Source organism: Gymnogyps californianus, chromosome 1 (assembly GCF_018139145.2).
Source record: "Gymnogyps californianus isolate 813 chromosome 1, ASM1813914v2, whole genome shotgun sequence".
Taxonomy (NCBI): Eukaryota; Metazoa; Chordata; class Aves; order Accipitriformes; family Cathartidae; genus Gymnogyps; species Gymnogyps californianus.
Window position 1 is genome coordinate 125,521,928 of NC_059471.1, and position 21,043 is coordinate 125,542,970.

At 41.2% G+C, this 21,043-nt stretch overlaps 2 protein-coding genes across 3 annotated transcripts; both read left to right on the plus strand.

Annotated features, from left to right (window-relative positions):
• Positions 1–379: 379 nt before the first annotated feature.
• TIPRL (TOR signaling pathway regulator) lies at positions 380–11,585 on the plus strand. Of its 2 annotated transcripts, none has more exons than XM_050913771.1 (7): positions 380–533; positions 3,447–3,626; positions 4,461–4,560; positions 5,404–5,535; positions 5,946–6,041; positions 6,803–6,865; positions 8,513–11,585. In XM_050913771.1, exons 1-7 carry the CDS (start codon positions 433–435, stop codon positions 8,660–8,662), a joined length of 822 nt encoding a protein of 273 aa, XP_050769728.1. In that variant the 5' UTR covers positions 380–432; the 3' UTR covers positions 8,663–11,585. The 2 variants fall into 2 exon arrangements, with proteins under 2 accessions (XP_050769728.1, XP_050769736.1); XM_050913779.1 differs by lacking the exon at positions 380–533 and adding an exon at positions 763–810.
• A 974-nt stretch (positions 11,586–12,559) lies between these two features.
• Positions 12,560–19,748, plus strand: SFT2D2 (SFT2 domain containing 2). The gene is made up of 8 exons (XM_050915142.1): positions 12,560–12,642; positions 13,527–13,613; positions 13,947–14,032; positions 15,725–15,806; positions 17,838–17,873; positions 17,990–18,048; positions 18,803–18,832; positions 19,475–19,748. The coding sequence occupies exons 1-8, from the start codon at positions 12,580–12,582 to the stop codon at positions 19,512–19,514; spliced, it is 483 nt and encodes a 160-aa protein (XP_050771099.1). The 5' UTR covers positions 12,560–12,579; the 3' UTR covers positions 19,515–19,748.
• Positions 19,749–21,043: the final 1,295 nt, after the last annotated feature.

The following is a 21,043-nucleotide window of genomic DNA, read 5'->3' on the forward strand; positions in this document are numbered from 1 at the left end:
GCGCCCAGCTGCCCACCGCGGCACCGCCGGGGAGAGGAGACCGGAGACACCCCTCTCCCGCGGCGGGCGGGAAGAGGTACGCAGCTCCCTCCTGCGCTCTCACCCCGCAGCACGACGGCTCCGGGGCGCAGAGGAGCCCGGAGCCCGCCGCCATCGCCCCCCGCTGAGCCGCGCCGCGGTCACCTCCCGGGCGGCAGCGCCGCCCGCCCCGCCGCGCGTCACCCCCTGCTGCCGCACGGCTTCCGGGCTGCGCGCGCAGGGGCGCGCCGCCGGAAGCGGAAGCCCCTTGAGGCGGCGGTTCCGGCGGCGCCGTTGTTGCTGTGAGGGGCGTGCGGGCTGCGGCGGAGAGGCGAGGCGGGGCGGGGTCCGCCGCTGCCGCCCCTTCCAGCCCCTCGCCTTCTCCTCGGCGGGGCCTTCTCCTTTGCCTCCGCCATGCACCCCGTTTTCCAGAGCAGCCGGCGCGACTTCACCTTCGGGCCGTGGAAGCTGAGCGCCGCCCGGACGCACATCATGAAGTCAGCGCAGGCCGAGAGGTGGGGCGGGCTTGGGGCCGGCCGGGGGGGGGGGGCGGCGGGGACGACACACGACGAGACGACGGTACGCCCGCGGCTCGCTGCCCCTCCCCAGGGCGCGCCGGGGCTGGGGCGCGGCGGGGAGGAGCCTCCGCGGGGCTGGGACCTCATCCCTGACAGCGAGGGGTTTGGGGCGCCTTGTCGCCTTGCACAAGAAATAGATAACGTTCCCTGGGCGAGGGAGACGCTGTTTAGTCCAGTAGCTCGGGGAGGGTTTGTTCCCTTTCTTTTTGCGAGGGTAAGCTTGACTCTTTGGCTTGAGAAACTGGGATGATTTGGGTTACAGATGGTTTCCAGAATTTTTTTTTTAATGATTGCTAACGGTTTTGGAGATCTGGACCTCTGTGAACTGAAGCCTTCTAATTAGAAGCCTGTTTTTTGTAATTACTTTTTAATGGTGATTAAGGTTCTTTTAAATGTGGTCCACAGACTCTTGTAAGCTATTTCGTGGTAATGGCTATTTTAAGATAGTGGTTTTCATTAAAAATTTATTATTTGCTCTCTCCTTGTAGTAGTAATTTCCACTGCTGTCAAACTGTTGGAGAAAATGCTCCTGTGTCAGCATCAAGTACTTAGGTCAGATTTGCTAATGTGGAACTGAACAGTTCAGCTGTGTAGGGCCATAGCTGACCTTGGTGGCAGTTGAATTTGACAGATACTTCTTGGTTTCAATTTCTGGAATACATACATGGAAATCTTGTTAGTTTTGTTAAATGTATCTTTGTTCATGTTGCTTTTAACTTTTCTGAGGCTAGTTTGTTTGATAAAGTCCCATGTCTTTAAATGTTATGCTTTTTTTATTGTAGTAAACTATGTAAATGCTAAATTTTTTAACATAACAGCATAATACTGATTTTTTTTTTAAACTGGGTATCTGCCTTAAACCAGGTAAAAACTATGTTCCTTCCTCTGTCTTTATCCTATGTTCCATGCCTAAAATAATCTTCTCAAACTGCTGACTAATGGTCCTTTAGTTTTTGCAGTTACATGTAAGAAAACCTGAATCCTGTGATGTAGTCATTTTCCAGTAATGAGGATGCAACATCCAGCTAAGCTGTACCTGTGTCCTGCAGGGGAAGGAGGGCTGTTATTAAAGTATCCCATTTTTATGGCACGTTTGTGAAGAGTTATTTTGTAGGATGCTACCTCTTAAAAATGAAGATCTTTATCCTTAAGATGAGGAGGATGTTAACTCTCTTCATTATCTGTGAACAAGAGAGAGACTTGAAGTGCCAGTCTAGAAGCCAAATTGCCTGATGTACTCATCTTCTGATCTATTCAATTTCTTTAACTAGCTATTTTAAAATAAAGTCACCTCTGTAATTTTCAGAAATTACCTTTATCTGTTTAGCTGTTTTTGAGGGACACACAGTTTTTCAGAACTTGTGGAAAAAGGCTGAGAAGTGAAGTAGCAAGAGCCACAACACAAGCTGAAAGAACACAGAGGATTTTGCAGGGTAGGGAAGAGAAGTCTAAAATTAGCTGTTTACCTGTAGGTCTTGGTACCTAGCAGGAGATCCCCAAAACAATTTCTCCACTTCAAATTTGAAGAGTCAAGAACTATCCAGTTGCAGTGCTTTTAGTCAACTTCCTTTTATAATGTATTTTCTCTTGGCATTTTGCCTTTTTTATTGCTTGGGGAACATCATTAGTATCTGCAGGAGTTTTATTTCTGGCAAACATATATCACAAAAATCCCTCGGCAACCTCTGTGGAAAGGTGAAGGATTAAATGTGCCATAGCCAAGAACTCCTTTCTGTGCTGGAGTTGGTCTTTGCAGGTCAAGGGACCTACATTTGATGAAATGGAAAAGTTCATAATGTTATTCTGCCTTCTGCAGGAAAGACATAGGATCTTATTCTCCAGGTCTACGAATTCGCTATTTTTGTTTCAGTTTGGTTAGCATAATATTCTTTTGTATGCAGGGTTACAGAAATAACCACTTTTGTTCAGGAATGCCTTATTATCAATGTGAAAGTTACGATTAGGACCCTTTTTTTTCTCCCCTCCTTACAATTAGTGTATTTCCTAAAGTTTTCTTCTATCTAGATGTCATGTATTTCTTTTTGATCTTGATCAGTAAAGTAGGTAGTGGTAGGGAGGAAAAGAAGTATATGAAACATTTTGGTAAATAAGGTCATTATGTATATATAGTGTGTGTATATATGCACATGTGTATAAATAAGTAAAAAGATTGATGTAAACCAAAATGTGAAATAGGATGGTTTGAGATTTTCTGCAGGGATCATGCTTATTTGGTTCATGCAGTACTTTGTTCATTTGGGTCTGTGGCCATGGCTGTGGCTCTCATGATTAAGGTTACAAATACTGGTATGTATTCTCTACCAGCTTGGGAAAGTAGTAGAGCGCAGTAGTGTCTTCTGCACTTTTCACATACTCTGCCAGGGTTGTTTTCAGCCCCTTTTTGTAGGCTTCTAAATTTGGAGGTATGGACCACTGTGTAGTGAATTTAAACTTGCTGACAATGAGTGCTTGTTCCTAAAACTTCCTATTGGGCACCTGCTGAAGTAGTTCATGGACTATCCAGGGATTTGCTACAACAGGTTGAAAGCCGCTACTTCATGCTTATCAGGTATTTTTCTGATTCCTCACATGTGAGACTTTTGTACGAGCCTGATGGAGAAGGAATGTTTTAGGAATACTTCTGTGGTGGAAAAGTTACTTCGGATCAATGACTCTGCAATTCACGTCAAATGATTAAACTGGGAAAACAACAGAGTTTTGCAGAACATATTGATGATGTGTCTTCTAAATTACCATGGTCTAAAGAATACTTATTCCAAAACAAGGACTGCTTTCACTGAACTGTAGCTGACTGATCTCTCTTCATGGGACTTTTATTTTTCTTTGCAGATTGGCTGATGAATTACACATGCCTTCCCTGCCAGAGATGATGTTTGGAGACAATATCCTAAGAATACAGCATGATCGTGGTTTTGGAATTGAGTTCAATGCAACAGATGCTTTAAAATGTGTCAATAATTGTCAAGGTATGATCAAAGTGGCTTGTGCAGAGGAGTGGCAAGAGAGCAGGTACAGTATTTTATCACCAGTGGGCAAGTACTGGTGTGTTGTATGTGAAACTGTCATAAAGTAGTTAAAAGAACAGACTGAACTCTTGAAGACCATGTTGCATTTGGTTCTACCGTAGATACAGTGTATGATCACAGAAGTCACTTAGCTTTTCTTTGCCGTGATCATCCTATCTGTTAAATTGGGTCAACTGTATTTTTCAGTTGCGTCTTGGCTTTCTTAAACTACAAGTTTAACATGGCTTAGCGCTGTTTCTGTTTATTCAAACTCATAGGGCCTCAAGCATTACAAGATTGTATTGTGTGGCATTTCAAAGTGCAAAATGCTGTACGTGTTCAAAATCTTAGCCTTAGGAATATAGCAGAACAATTACCATGCATGAGAACTAATTGTACTGCTTAGCATTTACCAAATTAGTTGCAGAGCACCTAGAAATAAAGCACAGAGAGAAATCAGAGCTGTCATGAAAACTAAGGCAAATAGCAGTGTTAATGATTGCTGTGTGTTATCAGCAGATTGCTTTCTGTCTACTTACAGAAAAAATGATCTTGAAATACAAATTTTTCAACAACATTGAACTAAAATCTTTGTTTTGACTCATAGGCCTGAGATAGTGTTAGCACAGGAATTCTGGTAACAGTTTTCTAATTTATTATGGAAACAGATGTTGTGAAAGAAGCAATACTGTATGATTAAGTCTTGACATTGTCATCGCAGCACAGACAATGCTGATGTTTTTCTTCTTGAAGAGTGTGGGAATCGTAATACGTAATCTTATGTGAGGTTGTAATTTTTTAAGAATTACTACAAAGCATGCTGTTTTCTCTTCTTGAGGAGTGAGACTGAGCACACTAAGGAAGTTGTCAAGCCATATGATTGGACTTACACAACAGACTACAAAGGAACATTGCTGGGAGATACTGCAACATTAAAGGTAACCATTTTCTCCTTGTTAAATGCTAATTGCATATTGTTTCAGTCAAACACACTTTTTTTTTTTTAAAAGCTATCATTTACCTTTCAATAGGCTTCTGTAAAATCTTTCATAGTTTCTGACTTCCAGGTATAGTTTGGGCTTTTCATGTCTCTCAGCATGTTATCCTAATCAAATCACGGCTTATTTTAATAATGGAGGGGTTTTTTTTAAAGCATTTTAGGATTACATGAAAGGGTGCCATTGTGTCCCTTAGTGAAGACTTACTCAGAGAGTAAAGCACATGGGAATCTTGTGAAGCCCTGAGCTCCCCACTCACAACAGAACTATCAACTGTGTAATTCTCTAGTATCTTTACTCTCTGTTGCTTGCCCATTTGTCTAAGCCGATATGTAGATCTGGCTGCTTTCAATGGCTTTGTGTTTTTCTGCAACAGTAACTCCTCATATTTAAACTCACAGGCCCTCCCTTGTCTTTATTTACTTTAAAATAAGGCTGAAGTTCCCAGAACTTCTCATTCATTTGTATGTTAAACATGAGGCTTCTTCAAATGTTTTGAAATACAGAAAGTGAGCAGAATTGTTTGTAGCTGAAACCCCACTGAGCTTGTACCCAGAGGGAAGTTTATTCAGAATTTTCCACTCTTGGTTTTTGCTTTGATCGATGTTTCCTCTTGGAAACTTTGGTTTTAATTTTAACTTTTTCTTTCAGAAATTTGGGATGTTTTAAGCTTAGTGCCCTAAAAGCTTTTTTCCTTTCTAAAGCTAGCAATTGTGGGATTTAAAAGATCAGGACAAACTTTATGTAGCTTGGCAACAAATTAATATGCTTACTGTTCTTTAGGTTGTTCCTACAACAGAACACATAAATACAGAGAAATTGAAAGCCAGGGAACAAATTATGTTTTTTGAAGAAGTACTTCTGTTTGAAGACGAACTTCATGATCATGGAGTATCAAGTTTGAGTGTAAAAATAGTGAGTACTGAGAGGTGTATACAAGATGCTTGGTGACTCGGCTAATATGTGCAAAATGCAGTCACTTTTTGTGTGTTGTTCCTTCTGGGATTTAAAGTTTAAAATGCGAAGTTCTTTATCCTCGCTCTTAGAAATATAATCTTACTGGAAACTATGTTGTCTTGAAATCTTTCTGTCAGTTGCTTCAGGGAACAATCTTTTCCCTCTTTCTGCATCCTGCCTAAGAATCTTTTGAGACACTGTCTGCCCTGCTGTCCAAAGATAGCTGTAGCGTATCAACAGCCCAAATTTTGACTGTACTACTAAAAGCTCCTCGTACTTATCTTTTGTTGTGAATATCTGATGTAGATAAGTTCATACTTCAAGTAAAACTTTGTAATATGCTGAATGGAACATCTTTATTTTTGCAGAGAGTTATGCCTTCCAGCTTTTTTGTGCTGTTGAGGTTTTTCTTGCGAGTTGATGGGGTACTTATCAGGATGAATGATACAAGGCTTCATCATGAGGTAAACCCTTATGCGCCATCATGAATATTTTACAGATGCTCCCTTGCCATGTTACTTTCAGAGAAGACCTGCTGATATTCCTGTAATTTAATACTGATGTTTGGGGGCATAGAGGTTACCTGAACTGAACTTCCAAGTGTATTTTATTGTTGTGGTGGTACTGAAGTAGCAGCCAAGTGCTGGATGCCATGGGGCTAGGTATTGTATGAGCAGAGTAGGCCACTCCTCATGTGCAGTAATCATTTAAATATATTTGACAGATGCAGATTAGAAAGGAAGTACAAGAGGAAAAATAGGCAACAGTAAATGGTGTCATATTGTTCTTATCCTCGTCTCCAAGTAAATGTTTTTTGGCTTGTCTAATATATGACTGCAAGTTTTAACTTGCAACTAACTGTCCATACTACATTGAGTTCTAGTATCTCATAAATAATACAGAATGTAACAGTTGTGGTTTGCTTATTCTGTCTAGCTGTATTCGTACTGATGTAGGAGTTCTAGCTGAGTAAAGATTAACAAGCATATTCAGTCACAGAAATTTTTTTTTCATGCACGCAGAAAGGTGATTTTTGGTAAAGAGAACATTGCTAAACATCTTTCTCTGTCTTTGTGAATTTGAACATACTTTTCTGCTCCCAGGTGAAAATCTGTGGTCAACCAAATTCAAATGCTTACTAAATTCAATGTATTTAAAATGCTCATTTTGCACTGATACTAGATGATAATTTTGTAATTAATTTTTGCCATTTTTTTCCCATTAGGCTGACAAGGCCTACATGTTGCGAGAATATACATCCAGAGAAAGCAAAATATCAAGTTTAAAGGTATTGCATTTTTTTTAATTTTTTTTTTCTGTCTGCTTTTTGAAATTGTTTTATGGTCAGCATAGAAAATACTGTGTCTCTAAGTCATTCTTTGTTAAGTTTGGAATTGATACAGAGGAAAAACCTTTCTGCTTATGCAACATTTATTTTGGTGATTTCAGGGCAGATTTGCATTTGTAAATGCTCAGATCACATGAGAAGATATGGGATTGGGTTACTTTTTGTACTTTTGAGTTAACAAGATTTTTTTATTATTTTATTTTTTCATAGAACTGTTCAGCCACAAAAATCAGGTAGTCCATGTCCCATGATGCTAAATTTCAGGGCTGGTTATATGCTTGCAAGTAGTATTATGGGGTTTAGATCTGTTTGGTAATAGACTCATTCAGTGTTTCTCAAATAAGTTTAATAGCCCACCTTTAAAACTCTAGCAATGGCTCAGAATAATTTGTGGCACATTTGGAGTTGCAGCTGTTGATTTTTATTCTTGACCCAAAATCTGGTCTTGGGTATTCTTGTTACTTTCCTTCTCCCTTATTTTTCCTTCACCTGTAAAAAGTGACTAATGTGTTACTAACCTTCTGAGGGAAGATTTTTGCAAAATGCTTTTCTTTTTCAGGAAAGGGGCACTGTATCATTTCTTAACAATACATGATCCCTATAAACAGGACTAAATCCAGACATGAGCTTTTTGATAGTTTCGTGGTTTTTGAAATATAAATTGGTGATCTAGGTTTTACTTCACTTCATGTTTAAAAATTATCATCTATGCCATTAAATAATTTTTACTGCCTGTTGTAACAGAGAGAAAATGCATATGGCTTTTCAGTTCCCTAGATCAGCTTGCATAGGTAAAGCAAAAAAGACTCCTGCTTCACTAAGGTTTGAAATAATTGAAACAGCAGTATGAGTCCTTGCATGTTAGGGGTAACCAAAATACAAGTTACATTTGAATAGCTCTGGATACACTTCTTAAAGAATGTTGTTAGAAAGTTTGAAGGTATTCTGCTCAGTATTTCCCCCCCCCATCAAATGTCTTGTATGTGGTGAAGTTAAGTTGTCTACAGGAATCTCCAGAAAAAGATATGGATTAATTTAATGAAACTACCTAATTTCTTCAAATATTAAATTAAAATCCAATGAGTTTTAGTATTTCATTTAAATGTCTGTGGTGGACTTCGTGAAACTAAGATACATGTTGAGGTATATCAGTTATCAATAGCTAAATCTGAGCAACTCCAGTGAATATATTGCAATGACTAGAAGACATTAGGCATGGGATCCCGTGTGGCCATCCTAGTCTCATCTAGAACTAGAACATCAAAAAGACTGTTTGTTATGTTCAAATGATAAATATATTTTTTAAAACATTGTAGCTGTTCATGAATGTCTCTGACTTTCTTGTGCTCTTATAATCTGCTTCTTAAAAACATTAAATACCTTTCCTTAGCCTTTTGATCCACACAAGGAGTAAAAGACTGTATGTACATTTGAAGTTATAAGGTAAATTTTAATAATCATACCTGACTTCAGGTGTTTAAATCAGGTAAATTATAGATTAATTGTCTGTAAAAGTTTGGTTTTGGCATACCTTTCCCTCCCCCCTCCTTTCACTCACTTGTTTCATGTGAAATTTTTGCTTCTTAGCATGTTCCACCTTCCCTGTTCACGGAACCTAATGAGATCTCTCAGTATCTACCCATAAAGGAGACAATCTGTGAAAAACTAGAATTCCCAGAGAAGCCGGAGCCTAAACCAGAAGCATCACTGGAAACCATGTGTGTTAAGTCTAAATAAATGTGACTTTATATGGACTTGAAGTAGACTGGAGATAATGTGATCATGTAACCATTGCCATGGGGGGCGGTTTCACTACTAGTGGAATAAAGAATTTGGCTAATTTTTCTGTAGCCCTGAGAGAAAACATTTCAAGCAGGTTTTGCTAATGGTGTTTTTTGTTTGTTTTTTTTTAACCTGTATCTGGAGTTAATGATAGACTGGTGGTGAGTTACAGGTTTCAACGGCATTGGAGAAAGACTCTCACGATTAAGAGTATGGATTCTGTTTAGTTCACCGGTTAGGCAGGAGTATTGTGTGGACCCTCCACCACAAACACTTCTATGAAGATTTTGTTATTGCTGCTTCAGATACTAAGAGACTACTGGAGTCGTAAAGTTGGCATGATTTTATTTTTATTGAGAAATCATCCACAGTAAAAAAAAAAAAAAAACCAACAGATTTTCCTCTGGATTTATTTGGGGCTGTCAGTCCTAAACTACACATTTTGCTTGGCTTCCCCTACTGTGAGCTGATAACCAACTAAGTTACTTTTTGGCGCCTCTGATCCAGACTCTAACTTAAGAATATTAATTTAATCTGAGTATAGGTTTAAGGAGGGGAAAAAAAAAAATTGCATTTGTTTGACACTATATAAAGGTAAAATTACCTTATTTGTGAGGCGTTAACTCCAGAGCAGTAGAAAAGCTGGAGGTTAACAGAGACACACACTGGTAAGTCTCTTCACAAATACTAGTTTAATCTGATGTCAGCCAGATTTCTCTAGGCAGTTCTGGAGACTGTGACTTGGGGTCTGTATGCTGCTACAGTCATGTACTATATTGGAAATGCATTGTACTGTATTGACCTTCTGTTGGACATATCGGATGGTGCCCACATATGACGGTTATACTGCCCTGACAGTCAGCTTGCTAAATTGCAGAGTGGCTTAAGGCTGGGGAAGAGAGGATGTTTAGTCTAGTCTCTAATCTCTAAAGGATGCTACTATTTGCAGTTTGAGAAACAAGATCCTATATAGCCTTAAAAGGATGCCAACATGTGTTCCAGATAGATCATTTTGGTTTATTTTTAAAATTCTTTAAGTTCTGATATTAATAGAAGTGTGATCACATGTATAGTCATGGTTTTAACTCGACACTTTGTAGATTAAATTTTAAATATTTGTATTGCTTTTGGAAATCCTAAATTATGTTAATGTGGTTTGGCCTAAGAATGGGCGAGCTAAACAGACTTGTCTAGTTTTAGTGCTCACACTCAATGAAGTGCAAGAAGCAAATGACTGTAGCAAAAAGCAGGCCTTGTGGTTTAAGGTGATGGCAGGTAAGAATGTGTACACATTCTGATGTCTTGGAGCTTTTGTTTAAAAATCTTCATATTCTACACTGTATGGCTTAATAGAAACAACCCACCTCAAAACCTGGTATTTAACCAGGTCTTTTGAGAAATAGTTTTCACTTAGAGAAGACCCTGAAGTTTTTAGAAAAAAGTCTACTGCCATCTAAGTGACTGTTTTCTTAATAAAAACAAACAACACACTTTGTTTTACTTTTATTTGAGGCAGCCTGGTCTAATGAATTGATCATAAGGTCAAAAGGCAGGAACTAACTGCAGTTTTTCCTGTGTCACTGATTTACTCTAACCAGGGGGAAGTCACTTCTCTGTGCCTCAGTTCCCTGTATGTAAAAATGAGAGTTAATACATGCCTACCTCACTGAAGATCTGTGAGGATTATTTTGTAAAAAGTTATTGACTAGAATTTTTTTTTTTTTTCCTGAATACACCTTCAGCCTTATCTTTGGAATCCTTTGGAAAGGATTACTGCAAAAAATCTTATGATCCATAGGATAAAATGAGTGAACTGAAATTAATCAGTCTCTGAAAGAAATTATTATCAGCCTGACATGATCTGGATGAGTGAGTTTATGGCCACTTCGAAATAGAGGTGAGGTCCTCTATATTCCCCATTAGAGTCCTAAATTCTGTTGGCTTTTTTCATCTTCCTGCACTTGTTTCCTAAAGATTTTAGTGTCAGGATGAAGAAGGAGCTGCAAATGAATGCAGCATGGAAGTGATCAAAATTAATTTGGTAATAGAAGATTATTTAGGTCTACTCCAGTGATAGAGGGATTTGGGCAGAGAGTGAAAAGGAAGGGAACAACAAATGGGGGTGAAGAGATATTTTGCTGGTAGAAGTAAATCACGGCACTTCTTTTACTCTAAGCATATATTATTTTACATGCCTTAAAGGCTTATAAAACCACACTTTAAAGCTGGTAGTGACTGAGAGGAGAGCTGATCAGTGCTAGCATGAAGGAAACTATATCTGCATTCGTTAATTAAAGTTGTGATTTGGGTTTGGTCAGTGATGCTAACATTAAGCTTCATTGGGCTAAAGTGTAGTGGGGGGGGGAACCCACAGAATCGACACCTAGCGTTGAAAAGGGTGCTCTGCATGTTTAGCTTATACTGTGTATTTTATCTTGTCCATCATACATACTAATTTGTGACCTGTTGATACAGTTGTCTTGAATGGACTTGAATCCTGACTATATAGATACGTGATATCCATCTATTTTGGGTGATGTGCATTTAAGTTGAACACATGTGTTGGGGAAATCACAAGAACAAGTTTAGGAAGTTACAGTTACTACAAAGTGAAACTTGGAGTGCTTTGTGACTCTCTTACACCACACAGATTATCAAGAAGCAGCAGTATAAGCTCTCTGGTACAAATTTTCCACAGAAAAGTACCACTTTGGGTACATAATTTTAGGGGGACGGAGAGGGGTGATTCTCCAGCTGTTTTGTGGCAAGTTTAATGTGTCATTTTATATTCTTTCTTGTATGTCGCTAAATAAAATGTACCAAACATTTTTATAGTTCTGTTTTTATCTGAGCAAAATAAACTGAAATAACTACTTGTGATGCTGAATTTTGCATGCTAGTAAGCTGTTGCATCCATGTGCCTCTGCCTGTCATCAGATTATTCCGGCTAGTTATGAAAATAAGGTGAGACTTTTTCAGAACAGGGGAAAAGCCACAGTAGTGGGAGCAAAATGAAATCTATATTACTATTTCTATGAGCTTCAGTATTGCCAAGTAATGGATTCAAAAGTGGTGGGAGGAGATAGGATACAACTAGAGAAGTAGAACTGGCAGAGAGTGTGGACTCTCTGAAGTCTGGAAAACGCTAGGACAGGTTAGATGTCAGCTATCGTACGCTTGGGAGAGTAAGAAATGCCTGACTCTTAGGGAAAGTGGGAGTGTTTGCTGTCTCTTAAAAAACCCAAACCAAACCTATAAATTACTATGAAGATAATCTCTCTGCCACATGAACCTGGGAATCGGCGCTAGGCTGGTCTTTCTTAATCTCACGGATTTGGAAGGGTTGCAGTACGGAAGTTCGTGCAGCGGCTCCAGGAGAGCTGTCACAGGACGGCGGGAGTGTCCGGGGGGGAGCACAGGACCAGCTACACCATTTCCAGGACCTTTCTCCCCTGAGCGTCTCTCACCCGACCCCCCGTGACGGCGGGGCACCGTCTCAGGAGATGGAGGTGCCCCGGCGGGCTGTGGCTCCGAGCGTAGGGCTCGCCGGCACAGCGCTGCTCGGGGCGCCTCCAGCCCTCCCCCCCCGCCGGGCCCCGCTGCCCCAGGCGGACTCACCGGCGCTTCGCCGCTCGTCAAGTCCGGGAGGCGTTTCTCCCCCTCACCGCGGGATGCGGTCCCGCCTTCCCCGCCCGGCGGACTACATCCCCCGGCAGCCTCCGCGCCGTCGCCGCCGGCCTTCATCTACCTGCGGCGTGCAGGTAGCCCGCGGCGGCGCGGTGCATGCCGGAGCTGGTAGTCCCTGAGGAGGGGAAGGGCAGTCCGGCCGTGCGTGGGGCAGAGCCGCTCGGGAGCGGGCCGAGGCGGGCGGCATGGACAAGCTCAAGCGGGTGCTGAGCGGCCGCGATGCGGAGGAGCCAAGCGGCCTGGCCGAGGTAACGCTCCGCTTCCCCCTGCACCTGCCTCCCTTCCGGGGGGCGGGGGGGGGGCTGAGTGCCGGGGCCCGGGCAGCGAGCGGCGGTTGGCGGGAGCGCAGCGGCGGGGGCAGGGGAACCCTGGGCCGCCCCTCAGCGCCGCCGCGGCCCCTCGGCGCGGGTCGGTCGGTCGGTCGGCGGGACTGGCCTGTGCCGCCTCAGCCCGTCGTTGGGCCTCCGGCTCCCCGGGGCGGTAGCCGGCCGGGGGCTGCCGGAGACGGCGGTTCGTCTGGAGCCGGCGTCTGGACCTTTCACTTGCACTTAAAATCCGCCGTGTTGTACCCCGCGAGCAGCCGCTGCCGGGGGTGCCGCTGCCTGGGAAAGGGGCCCTGGCTTCTGGTTTTTGTGAGAGAGGGTGACTCGGTCTCCTGGATAAACCTGGGCCGGCCGGGCACGGGAAGACTGGTTGCAGCGAGCCCGAAAATAAAGCGGGGGAACGAGAATGTGCCCGTGCGCTTGCTTGGTGTGGGCAGGGAACAGAACCACTCAAACGAACAAGCCCCCGCCTGTTTGTTTGGAGAGCTGGCGGAACAGCGAAAGTGAAAAAGTTGCCGGTCCCGGCAGTGCCGGCGAGCGTGGCGGGGGTAGGCAGTCCCGCGTGGGTACACGCCGGCGGGAGGCAGTGCGCCCTCCTGCAGGAACTCCCCGTCGCCGCTCCCTAACGGGGCTGTCCCTTAGCAGCACCCGCGCTTCCTAGGGGCGATTGAAGAGGGTGCTTAAAAACTGAGGCTCCCTTTTGTGCTAGGACACAGTTTAGCATCTTAGAGGAAATCTATACGCTTGATATGTGGCAAGACCTATTAGTAAATAATAACTTGCAATCTTCTTTTTCTCCTCGTTTCTAGGTTATTGATGCAACTTCATTAGGTTGGGGCACCAGAGTGAAAGGCTTCATTGCTTGTTTTGCAATAGGATGCCTGTGCTCTCTCTTGGTAAGGACTTTTTGCCAGATCTCCCTGATATTTGAGTTTCAGGAGCCCAAATAATTACAGCCTTGCTGTATGCTGTTGCTTGATTTTTTTTTTTTTTTGAGTCTCTGGGAAGACGTCTGTCGGACTCAGTTCCAATTAGATGCAATGCAGTAACTCTTAACAAGAATGCCAATAAATGCAATTTACTTTTGTGTGTGTGTGATTCTGTAGTTCGGGTTTAAGTTTTTCTAAGACTTGTTTTGTGTTGTAACATTTCTTGGATATATTTCTTTTGCAATTTAAAAACAATATTAATTTTTTTCCCCCTCTCTCTCTCTAAATGTTCCTTTTTAGGGTAGTTGTCTGCTATGGGTACCAAAGAAAGGGCTGATGCTCTTTGCAGTGTTTTATACACTGGGGAATATTGCATCTATTGGGAGGTAACAATCTTTATATATTAGTTCCCTAATAAAGATGAGAAACTAAAGCAGAATGATAGGTGAAGGTGCATAACTGGTAGAAACTGTTGCATTTGTGTGAGAAGATTTGCTTATGTAGATCATTCTCTTGTTGCTGAATTTTAAAGAACAGCGTTTCCCCAGTAGTGCCCTGAAATGGTAAAGAAAACTTTTATTTTGTTTATTGGTATTAGCAATGCATTCAAGGTAAAAGTTACTCATCAGTAAAGAAAAATCAAACTCATGCTTTGAGCATTGAGGTTTTTTGATTTTTGTTGGTTTTTCTCCCCTCAAGATAAAAATAATTCTTTGCCATTTTGCATTTGGTAATGTTCTGTGTGTTTTGGTGAATATATTGGGGGCAGTCTGTCTGTCAGGGTAGGCCTGTTTGGTAAGCTTTCATGGCCATTGAGGTTCCTGAAGCATAGCCCCACTGACTTTGTGACAGACACAACCTTCTGTGATTGAGGAAACTTAACAAGATGTTAGGAAGCACAAGGAACAGAATTGGAAATAATATAGTAATGAGGCAGAATAATATAGTATATGAGGCAGAAATACCACCTTAGATAAAACTTTCACCTTGTATAATTCATGCAGTATCAATCACCAGGGCTCTAAATGAGGGCTGCAGATCTGGTAAGGGATCAGAGAATGGATCCGGGCCTGAAAACAGCCCTTTATGTAGAGGAATTGAGCTGGATTACCTTACAATCCATGCAGAGCCTCTGTGGCTGGTGTTTTTGAAGAGCAGCTGTGGTGGTTTAACCCCAGCCAGCAACTAAGTACCACACGGCTGCTCCCTCACTCCTCCCCCCTCCCAGTGGGATGGGGAGGAGGATCGGGGAAAAAAAGTAAAACTTGTGGGTTGAGATAAGAACAGTTTAGTCACTAAAGTAAAATAAAATACTAACAATAATAATAATAAAATAATAGTTGTAATGAAAAGGAATATAACAAAAAAAAAGAGAAATAAAACACAAGAAAAGTGATGCACAATGCAATTGCTTACCACCTGCTGACTGATGCCTGAGCAGTGATCTGCCCCTCCCGGCCAACTCCCCCCTGTTTATATACTGAGCATGACGTTCTATGGTATGGAATATCCCTTTGGCTAGTTCAGGTCAGCCGTCCTGGCTATGCTCCCTCCCAGCTTCTTGTACACCTGCTTGCTGGCAGAGCATGGGAAACAGAAAAATCCTTAACTTAGAATAAGCACTACTTAGCAACAACTAAAACATCAGTGTGTTATCAACATTATTCTCACACTAAATCCAAAACACACTGTACCAGCTACTAGGAAGAAAATTAACTCTGTCCCAGCCGAAACCAGGACAGCAGGTTAAAAAAGCGTCTGTCAAGAATGAACTAATTGAAGCTGACCTTGACCTATGCTTCTAGCTTGATAGTTCTGCTCATGTTAATTGTAACTGAACAAGTGTGAATAAAATTATAGAATAAATACCTTGCACAAAGAAAAGCAGGAACGGATTTTGTCTCATTGTATATCCTGTTTCTTTTGTTACGCAGCACTGATTACTATAACAGCATAGTGTATTGATGCCCCATATGACAGCAGACAATTTAACAAAATAATTCCCCTTAATGAGGAACCTTACCTAGCTTCACTTTTGCCTTTCTACCTCTATGTTCATCTTGTTTTGTTTTTCACAGCACTCTTTTTCTTATGGGACCAATGAAACAATTGAAAAGGATGTTTGAGCCTACACGTTTGATTGCTACTATTGTTATGCTAGTAAGTATCAAAGGAATGAGTTTAACTCATGCTAACCTGTAGACAATTTTCATTGTAAAGTCCTTTTGTATACATTGATCTAAGTACCTCTCAAGATGTGCTTGTGGGTGGTTTTTTGGTTTTGTTTTTATGGTTTTTTTTCTTACAACATCAAACATCCTGCACTTCTGCTATAGTGGAAAGGTATGAGTAGCACCAGAAACCACCTTCCTATTATGAAAGACTGAGCTGAAGCCAGGTTGTTATGCTAAATGAGCGTTCAGGGTCTGTGGCTGGCCTGTGTGAACCATGCACGTGCTTTTTTTAGGGTGCTTGAGGTCAGAACATCATATTTTCATGTTGCTTAAAAGATGAAAGATGGGAAACTAGTTTTTAAAAAATTATGCTATGGAAGTTGTTATACATTCTATTTTGCATAGTTTTCTCTTTTTATATTCTATCTGATTTGCTTTAAAGAGCTGTGTAGGTGTTTCTACCTTGATAAAATCATCATTTCCTGACAAAGCAACTGGGGAATCTCTATGCCCATCTTGCATTAAAAATACAGAAATCATTCCACCTGGGTGATAGCTTCAGGTTTTGAAAATTGTATGACACAATGAAATCGCAAATTCAACATTCAACTGAAGTCAGCCCTTGGAATTATTTTTATCTTCAGAAGATGGGAATTGTGGCCAACCTTCTACTGGGGGGGGTGGTGTGAAAATTGCTGCTAATTTTCAGACTCTCTCTTGTTTAAAGTGCGTGTGCTCTTTTGTCTCTTCAACTTTCCCGTTTTTTCTTGGAGAGTCTGAAGTCTAGAAGGTGGTTTAAGTTGCATGAAACTGTCCTCCCATTTTCAGTGTGAATGTCTTCAGAGCGTTCGCTTGGCATCAGCGCTTCCTGTTTTCTCTTTAAACATCCAGAGAGGCTGCAGGCAACTGATAGAGCTTGAGAAATTGACTGTGTATGCTTGCAGATCAGCAGCAGGCAAGAAGACTACTGCATGGTGTGTTTGTTTTGTATGCATTTAGGATGCCTGGAGTCAGGAGAATGCCTGGAATGTTGTTCACTGGAATACTGCCAGTTGTTAGATGTAGTATTTAGATCAATATACAAATCACCACCTTAATACCATTGGAAAAACTACATTTAATATCAATGATCGTGGTTGAGGTGAAGTGTATGATTTCTCTGGCAATGCATGTGTTACTGTCTTGAATATGCAGTACTAAATCTCTTCCCGCCCTCCCCCCGCCCCAAGCAGAAAAATGCACATTATAATCTCTAGTAGCACAGTGGTACATGTGTATCAAAAGGCTGTTAGATGTTAATGAAGGAAGATCAAGTATCAGTATCTGTCATAGCTAAATGAGCTGTCGTCTTAAATGGAAAATGAAAACTTGAACTGAAAGGAAGCTCCTGTTAAAACTGAGGGTTAAAACAGAAAATAATCCAAAATGGCCTACTACCCCCCCAAGATTTTAACTGTAGTAAAGACACAGTGCAACTCTGAAAAAAGAAAAACAGGAGAGCTACTAAGCAGTAGCGGAAAGTTCTTGAAAGTGTATTGTAGTTTTAATTGGTAAGAATTAAGTAATGACATAACTTCAACCCCATGGTAACCTTGAGGATCAACAGGAAATGTGGCATGTACAGAAGCAGAAAGACTAGAGTTGTAACTGAAAAGTCTTACGTATGCAAAACAATGAAGTGTGGTGTATACCTATGACACCGAGAAGTGTGTGGGATGAAGTAGGGACCTGCTGATGTTGCAAAAGAGCTGTAGGAACCTCTTCCTCTTGTTCCTTTGCAGCCATAAAATTATTTTCTGGAGATATCAGGCTGGTATTTCCTCATTGCTTTAATTCACTTCAGAAATATAATAGTGAGAGCATTTTAAATAAGGGGAACTCTTATGCACGATTGGATAAAACTATGAAATGATGTAATCTGTTTCTGTCTCTGTGAAGGAACCCATTATGGTGTTACAATATCTATAAAAACTGGAGTTGTTTCTATGTTTAACAGAAATTTTTTGTTTTCTTCTAGTTGTGTCTCATACTAACACTGTGTTCTGCTTTCTGGGTGAGTACTTGAGTTCTATATGTATATATAACTGGAGTATATTTTAAAAATAAGATTCTTACACTGTTGTCTCTGTCTGCGGTGTTTCTTCCCCGCTTCCCCCTTCTCTCCTTCAGTGGCGTAAGGAAGGACTCGCGCTCCTTTTCTGCATCTTACAGTTTTTTGCCTTGGCATGGTAAGTGATTTCTTCCCCACACGCTCTATTTTCTATTGCACCTAACATCAGCAGCTGAATTGTGAGTGGATTTTGACCTTGCATGAGTTAGAGGGAAGGAGAATTTTTACCTCACCGTTCCCCTAGATGCAAGACAGTGCGTCAATGAGGAGCTGAGTTGTTCCCACTTCTTGGTGTCTCACACCACTTCAGAGGCTTTGGAGATGGAGCTTAGGGCTCCATTTGTGGGGGGAGTTCCTTTGAACGTGTTTAATTTCGATGCGCTTGAAGTAAAACTTTTTTTTTCTTTCCCTTTTAAATCAATTTGTTGCTTACTGTCTGGTATTCCTCTTTTACAGTCTCCTGAATCGGTCTTGTTAAAAGACCCAGATATGCCAATCAAATTAAGTGTCAGTGTTCTTTAAGTTAACATATGCTCTGTGTAACATCACGGAAGTAGTACAGAAACTGATATGAACATCTAGCCAGCCCTCAAGACTAATCTTACCTGCCTGTAGGTGTTGGAGCATGAAGAATATTGGGTGTTTAAAATGCTTCTACAATATGCCCCCTGATTTTGCCATAGTGTTTCACAACCCGACTGGGCTAAGGTGACTTGCAAGGATACTTATTCCTCTTGCTCACAAACTCAAAGCTGCATTTTGGTTGTGTATCTTGTAGTTACCTGTTTAGAACATCAGAGGTGTTGTTCTTCTTGTTTGTGACTCTAATAAAATCTGACACGAAGAGTAACTTTAAAAATCTTTCTTCTTAGGTACAGCATTTCCTTCATACCATTTGCAAGGTAAGCTTCCCTACTTCCTTACTTTTTGTCATTTTGAGGTTTAATGATACAGAAGATTAGTTTACAGAAGCATTGTAATGTATAGCTTTAGAAGTTTTTCCATGGTGGTGTTTTAGGGCGAGGAAATATGTGTAGTTAAACCTGAAAATGAAACTAAGCATCTTCTCTAGCGGGAGAACACAAATATAACAAAATGAGAGGACTTCCTATAAAAATATGTAAGTGTGCTGACCACATGCTAAACTTAAGGCTTGCCTTTGGAATGCCTAAATGTTGGTCCAAAATGCTACCAGGCAAGTGTATTCTTCTGTGTACCTTTTTTCCCCTGTTCTCCCCCATGAGCACTATTCTGTGTTTGAGCACACAGGTCTCTCTCCTGCTCCATCAGCCCCACCCTTCTTCAGTGCACCGCCTCAATACAGGCTTACAGTGTCATTTCCATTGTAGTTGGGCAGGTGGACTGTGAGCAGACCCGCTTGTCTCTGATGCATTCATGTAGTCATGCAAATTATGTAAGCGCAATTAATACATGGTCAGCTGATCTTTAAAGTCATCAGTGTGATAGCAGCATGGAATGAGTCTCATCAAGCAGCATAACTGAGGTGACTCTTTTTTTATTTTTTTTCTTTCTCCTGCCTGTAGGGATGCTGTGAAGAAATGTGTTTCGGTCTGTCTGTCCTAACAGGAATACTGGATGTTTCACGAAGTTCTAGGAAGTATAGCAGAACTATGTTAAGATCACTGTGTATGTCTTTTCCTACTTCTGTCTTAAACATGTGCCTTTCAGCTTGTTGTTAGAAGCTCCTTGTGTTAAATCCGGTGTATGCAATTGCTTGGTTTTGTAAGCAATGGTGTCTGTAGGACAGGGTGCTCGTGATCAAATGAAGTTCAGTCTGGCAGAAGAACTGGGCAGAGATCCAGAATTTATGATAATTCTTATGTAAAATCATGTATTTGTTTGGTTTTGCAAAAGTAACAAAGTAATACGTGAAGTCTGTAAAATGGAGACCTCAACTCTGCTGGGACTATGCCAGTCTAGAGGATTTCTTTGTCAAGAAAAAGAAATCAGTTGCCAACTGATTTCTTACTGACAACTTGGGTTTTTTTAAATAGCCTTATGTCACTTAATCTTTGCACTGTTTGCCTTGGATAATGGAATATTGGTGTTCTTTCTTTTCCTGCCTCTCTTGCAAAATTTTAGGTTTATGAGACTTCTAAAAGATTTAATTCTAAATGAAAAGACTGTTTTGGAGTAAGTATGAAATGTTTGCATCTTTAATGAAGTATTTAATTTTCGGTCTAGACTGGCAGTGTTTCCTTAAAATAGATGAAAGGGACATTTTCATCTGTAAAAACTTGTTCCCGTAGGAAAAGCACTGGCAAAATAAGGTTAATAGAATTTTTCAGCTGCTAGGAACCTGAGTTCTTTGCCTTGCCTACAGCTAATGGCAATACATACAAGGTAGGAAACTGAAATTTTTCACGTGAAGCAAGGTGCTTCTTTTCTTCCCCGGCTGTAGCATAGGAGCAGTGCAAAGCTGAAGGCATGATAGGTAAGCAAAGAGAGAATTTATGTATGTCCTTTCTCAAAGGACAAACTGTTGATAAGGTGGAAGTGGGCTATTGTTTAAGCAGTCTGGGCTAGGGAGAAGACATTTTCTTCTAAACTTGTAAGTAAGTTAAAACTCCAACATTTCTTCTTTTTGCAAGTGGGATCAGTTTCGTTTCTCCTAAAGCTCTTGCACGCACTAGTGAACTGCTTTGAGGAGAAAGTACAATTTTCTATTGCCTGTCTAAGCAAAGAAAGCGTGTAACAATCTAACTGCCAGCTCCAAACAAATGCTGAACAGTCGGTTTCCAAATTCCAAGGCCACTCTACATTCTCTTTATCTTCTGAGCTATGTATAATCATTTACTCCCAAACCATTGCAGTGGTCAGTTGTTTAATATCTGAGCGCAGATTCCTGCCTCTGCTGTGTGAGATACTGTTTAACTGCTTTCACCTTTCCTCTTACCAAACTGTCTTGCTGGAGTCAGTGTCTATGAAGATGATTATCCAGTGGACTTTAGCATGAACTGAAGCCTGTCTTCCTCCATCTACCAAGAGTTTAGTCATTTAACAGCATTGTGTTTGCATGGCAAGTGTATCCCTGACTTGTATCAAAAAATTTTAATGTAGGAAAAACCTAGGTCTACTTGGCAACAAAGCAT

Coding starts and splice junctions, on each gene's coding strand:
- SFT2D2 (XM_050915142.1), top strand. CDS start 12,580: ATGGACAAGCTCAAGCGGGTGCTGAGCGGCCGCGATGCGGAGGAGCCA. Junction 17,874..17,989: donor CACTGTGTTCTGCTTTCTGG/GTGAGTACTTGA, acceptor TCTCTCCTTCAG/TGGCGTAAGGAAGGACTCGC. Junction 18,833..19,474: donor TCCTTCATACCATTTGCAAG/GTAAGCTTCCCT, acceptor TCCTGCCTGTAG/GGATGCTGTGAAGAAATGTG.
- TIPRL (XM_050913771.1), top strand. CDS start 433: ATGCACCCCGTTTTCCAGAGCAGCCGGCGCGACTTCACCTTCGGGCCG. Junction 3,627..4,460: donor GAGGAGTGGCAAGAGAGCAG/GTACAGTATTTT, acceptor TCTCTTCTTGAG/GAGTGAGACTGAGCACACTA. Junction 5,536..5,945: donor CAAGTTTGAGTGTAAAAATA/GTGAGTACTGAG, acceptor TTATTTTTGCAG/AGAGTTATGCCTTCCAGCTT.